The 5,873-nt window shown below is 33.1% G+C and overlaps 1 protein-coding gene across 1 annotated transcript in view; it reads left to right on the plus strand.

The window, feature by feature from the left end:
* Nucleotides 1–2,003, plus strand: part of LOC107763169 (salicylate carboxymethyltransferase-like) — a 2,472-nt gene extending 469 nt beyond the window's left edge. The window contains exons 2-4 of the mRNA NM_001324786.1: nucleotides 46–450; nucleotides 703–957; nucleotides 1,662–2,003. Of these exons, the coding sequence (NP_001311715.1) occupies nucleotides 46–450; nucleotides 703–957; nucleotides 1,662–2,003 (1,002 nt within the window). The remainder of the gene's footprint in view (nucleotides 1–45; nucleotides 451–702; nucleotides 958–1,661) is intronic.
* Nucleotides 2,004–5,873: the final 3,870 nt, after the last annotated feature.

Here is a 5,873-nt window from a genome sequence, read left to right on the forward strand (position 1 = left end):
TGGAGTTACAAATTCCTTCTAATCTTTTCTTTTTTTCATGAACAGCAAAAGGTAATTCTCATGACAAAGCCAATAACAGAGCAAGCCATAACTGATCTCTACTGCAGTCTCTTCCCACAAAACTTATGCATTGCGGATTTGGGTTGTTCCTCTGGAGCGAACACTTTCATAGTGGTATCAGAGCTCATTAAAATCGTCGAAAAAGAACGAAAGAAGCATGGGTTTCAATCACCAGAGTTTCACTTTAACTTCAATGATCTTCCCGGGAATGATTTTAATACCATTTTCCAGTCATTGGATATATTTCAACAAGATTTGAGAAAGCAAATAGGAGAAGAGTTTGGTCCATGCTTTTTCAGTGGAGTGTCTGGTTCATTTTATACTAGACTTTTTCCTTCCAATAGTTTGCACTTTGTTCACTCCAGTTACAGTCTCATGTGGCTATCTCAAGTAAGTTTTCTACATATCACTAATTAATTAATTAATATATGTAACATAATCAGGGTACGTAGGTCGCCTACATCATACCCTAAAGAGGTACGGTCCATTCCTGGACTCTGGCGTGAACGATAATAAAACCTGAAAAGTTTTGAAGTTCGAGAAAGACTATCTTGAAACTATTTTGTTTGAGTTTATAGATTTCAGAAATGTTTTGTAATTTTTTTTTTATATTTTTATAATTTTGTTGGTTTTATCTATCAGGTTCCTGATGCAGTTGAGAATAACAAGGGAAACATTTACATGGCAAGTACAAGTCCCCCAAGTGTTATTAAAGCTTACTACAAACAATATGAAAAAGATTTTTCAAATTTTCTAAAGTATCGTTCAGAAGAATTGATGAAAGGTGGGAAGATGGTTTTAACATTTTTAGGAAGAGAAAGTGAGGATCCTACTAGCAAAGAATGCTGCTATATTTGGGAGCTTTTAGCCATGGCCCTCAATGAGTTGGTTGTAGAGGTAAACTTTTTGTCTCTCACAGAATAAACTAAACTTTGGTTAGTTAAGTGAAAATTTTCGTTAATTATCTCAACTTATGTAATATTTTATTAATACATCTTTTTCTTGGAATAGTCAATGTCCTGAATTTATTAAATTAACCTTCGACAGTGAAACCAAAAATAAATATTGATGGATGGACTTCTAAAGTAGGTGATCCTCACATAACTGATAACTGACCTATCGCCATAAAAATCGTAGTTCCTCCTGTCCAAAATATTATTTTGACATACTGAATTTGTTTCAAAATATTTAATATTAATTTTAGAAAAATAAGGAGACATTTTTCTTCCAAATATATCGTTGTATGTTGTTCATGCTATTAGAGAACTAATTAACTAAGATATTAGAGGAGAGATAAAAGATAAAGTATAATTAAAATTATTAAATATATTCGCAAAGATCTTAAAAGACAAATAATATGGATTGGAGATCGTACTAAGTTTAATGCTCCCCGTAAAGTTATAAGTCAGAGTTTTCTGATTGATAATACCATCGACGAAGTTGACTTATAATAACAAATAACTATTCATAGCAAATATGATATCGTAAATTGAAAAGAAAGTTATAACATGCAATAACCGATTAAATTATATTGATAGTGTATTATTTTTTATGACAACGTATATCACTTAAATCCTAAATAAAAGTAAATGTGAATGCAGGGACTGATAGAAGAAGAGAAAGTGGACTCATTCAACATTCCTCAATATACACCATCACCAGCAGATGTGAAATACGTAGTTGAGAAGGAGGGATCATTCACAATTAATCAATTGGAAGCTACTAGAGTCCATTGGAATGCTTGTAATGACAAGTACAAAAATGTTGGTTACAGTGTCTCAAGGTGTATGAGAGCTGTGGCTGAGCCTTTGCTTGTGAGCCAATTTGGCGAGGAATTAATGGATTTAGTATTCCACAAATACGAACAGATCATATCTGAATGCATGTCTAAAGCACAGACAGAGTTTACAAATGTCATTGTCTCATTGACCAAAACAAATTAAGGGTTCAATGCACGTGGTACTAGAGGCGGATTTAGATCTACTGTGGTTCAATGCATTCATCGACTGAATTTATTTCCTTCGACTAGAATTATATATACATATAATAAGAGTATATTTGTCTAGATTGAGTGGTGTTGAATTCTGGATTCGTCCCTACCTGCAGATTGATGGACACCAATTCACTAATGTTGTTTTGCACTTCATATATGTGTGTGGTCGAGCTGCTAATTTATGTAGTCATTGTCTTGTGTACTAGGAGGAGTTTCTGATCTCTCTTTCTTGGAAAGTCCTGTACCACAGAAAATATCTCATGTCAATTTGTTATTCAATGAAGAAAATGTGTTGTTTTGTATTTTATTATATAAAAAGAAAGGTACCCGATTTACCTACAGAACATTGTCAATTGCTACCTTTTTACTTATAATTCGGTAGGCTTACATGCATAAATAAGCTTTATTATACATGGATAGGTTCCACAACTCTAGGTTATCATAAGAGTATAATTTATATAGGTTAGCAATGCCACCTGATGCACAAGGCATCCCGCGTTTACTAAGGTTTAAAAAATAGTCGTATCTCAAGGAGTGTGATATAGAAAATCTACCCTAATACAGTATTTGTAACTGTTTTCATAATTATATCGTTAGTCCAAGACTTTCTTATATATATACTGAAAGTAAAATGTCAAAAACTTTTGAAGCACGTGTAATCCATGCAAAATATGAAGCTAAAGCAGATTTTTCAGAATCCTCAGCACTGATTTTCTAGAGACCTTGGCGACCATTTTGAGCATAGAAAAATGACCACAGCTTATTACTCTCTCTGTTTCAAAAATATGATGAAGATTTTGGTTAAACTCTATTTTTAGATAAATTTTAAGAAAGTTCTATATCCTCTACTTGTATTACTTTCGTATATTTGTTAGAGGAAATGGAAAAACCTTAGAAGCCAATACTTTTTGCATTTCATCTTAACAATATTTACCAATATTGTGTACTATGCCTCAATCTAACCTAGTTAAATTGATCATATGAAATTCTCTATATTCATTCTGCTTTATTTAGTCCCTTTATATTATAATACTACGTAATGTCTTTTTGGTTAAATAAAGAATTATCTAAATCTCATGGTATATCTCTACAATACTATCATACATTCTCTTATCGACACTTAAAAGACTCCCCACAAAAGCTGGATCAAGTATAAGTGTGGCAATTAATTATGACAACCATATTCCTAATTAGTAGTAAATGGTAACACTTATACAGATATTTTAGTACTTTAATGTGATTGTACCCTTTTAATACCTTCATGTGTATTACACCAGCTTAAAAAAGGTGGAGAAAAATGTAGGAAATGATTAAACCACGACATTCTTTCATTTGTTTTCCTCTTCTATGTGCTAATAATATGACTTTAATTGTGTTAGAACTTAGATGTGATCGTGTTTAATTTTGTATGACCACATATTTATCTTAATAGCAAACGTATTTCTACTATACTTATCTTGTAAATATATTAGTTCTTAGAAACTCAACATTTAATTACATATACTAGTCTCATTATTTTTCCATGAAAAAATACATAAGTTACCACCTGAACTATGGATCAAATCCATGTTACACACTTTTTGTGGACGAAAATTACTTTACACACTCAACTTTTTCAAAATGTGTCTAAGAAACACCACTTTTTTCTTTACCAATTTCTTAAATTCACGCACCAATAATATCGTGACACGTGTTATTAATTTTTTTAAAAATAAAACATTAAAAAAATTTACAGTTATACCCCTTATCAATTTTCATATCTTTCTCTTTTACAAGGCTTTTTCTCTGACAGAAGGAAATCAGAACATGCCACATTCAGATTGAACAAAAGATTTAGGAGCCCAAACAATTTTTTAAAATCAAATAGCTCATTTACAATAATCAAACAGAATATTCCACTCCAAACCGCCTAATAACCTATTTCTAATTAATTTGAATACCCATTTAAATCTCACAAAGACTACTTGAAAATAAAAATAGGAGAAAATAATGAAAAACAATCAAGATAAAAACTTCCCAAATTCACGAACTTCACATTGCAATTCACCGTGAAACAGTGATTGGAGACTCGACCCAATCTTTGATATGCCGCAGTTCATGGCGGCGCCGGATAAAGAGAAGATGGGTGGAGAATAAAAAAGAGAAGAAGGCAATGAGGCTCTGTAATTTTTCTCGATCATTTAGCTATGTTTATCAATTTCTGAAAGTTGGGAACATAGGCAATGCGTGGAAGAAGACAAAAAATTAAATCTTAAAACAAACTGAAAAAGAAAACTGAATGGAAAAAATTTGAAGATAAAGAACCAAAATACTATGGATCTTTCAGAGAAATAATTCAAGTGAATTTAACAATTTAAAAGAATTTTAGATAGTATGGTTGTATGGGAATTAATAAATGGCTATAATTTTTCTAGAGAAGAAAATGGTGTGAGATGAGGAAGAAGAGTGGGGGGGGGGGAGGGGTGTAAAGAGGAACCAATAATGTTAAAAAGAAAGAAAAAAACAAACTTTGACATTTGTCATCTAAATAAGGATTGGAATAACAAATTAACAGCCGAACGCGCTTTTATTTTTTGTTAAGCACGTGCATGCCACGTTGCAAAAGAAGTGTGTCTTAGACACATTTTGAAAATGTTGAGTGTGTAAAATAATTTTCGTCCGTAAAAAGTGTGTAATGGGAATTTGATCCACAGTTTAGGTGATAACTTATGTATTTTGCCTTTTTCTATAGAACTTGTCTTTCATATTAGTTTGACCATTACTGAGTTTGACTATAAATTGAATGAGCAGTATTTTGTGTCATTCAATATTTCAGCATTGTAACGACCTGACTTGTCGTTTTAAGAATTAACGCCCCGTTTAACGACTTAAGGTCCCGGGCAACTTCATAATATGTATTATGACCTGCGGGTGTGGTCGAGTTTGATTTTTCGGAAGATTTAGAATTTAATTGAAAGAGAAATTCTCATTTTTGAACCTTAAATGGAAAGAGTTGACTTTTGAGCAAACAACCTCGGAATAAAATTTTGATGATGTCAATAGTTTCGTAGAGTTATTTCAGACTTAGGCGCGTGTTCGGATTTGGATTTGGAGGTCCGTAGGGCAATTCGATGCATTTTGGCGAAAGTTGGAAAATAGACGTTATTCGGAAAGTTCGATCGAAGGTTGAATTTTTGATAATGAGGTCGGAATCCGATTCTGAAAATTGAAATAGGTCCGTTATGTCACTTATGACTTGTGTGCAAAATTTGTGGTCAATCGGATTTGATTCGATAGGTTTCGGCATCGAATGTAGAAGTTGGAAATTTCATAATAGACTAAGGTTTCAAGTGAGTTCGCACAAGACCTAACTTCAAACGAGCATACCTCTCTTGATATGAAGATTTATATGATGTATTACCTATCAAAAGAAAGGTCTATGTGTCTAATTTACAACGCTTCAAACCGTTCATCATTTGGACATTCCTACAAGAAGTTATGACCAAATTACCAAAGGCTGTCAGAATGCGGTTCTGCGACCAATTATGCGACCACTATGCGACTATTATGCGATCGCAAAATGGTTATGCGACCGCAAACTGGTCGCAAAATGGTCCAGAACAGCCCAGTTCTGGGCACCGATTTGTGCGATCATTTTGTGACCCGCACACCAATTGTGCGGTCCATTGTGCGACCGCATAACTGAGTTCGGAGGGTTAATTTTTCTATTTTCATAACCCGACCCAATTTTAATGATAAATAGGCTTTAGGGTTTATTTTGGGGCAATTATCTGAGGTCTTTTAGAGAGAAGTGTGAGTGTTCTAGAGAGAGAAAGTAGAT

Source organism: Nicotiana tabacum, chromosome 14 (assembly GCF_000715075.1).
Source record: "Nicotiana tabacum cultivar K326 chromosome 14, ASM71507v2, whole genome shotgun sequence".
Classification (NCBI taxonomy): Eukaryota; Viridiplantae; Streptophyta; class Magnoliopsida; order Solanales; family Solanaceae; genus Nicotiana; species Nicotiana tabacum.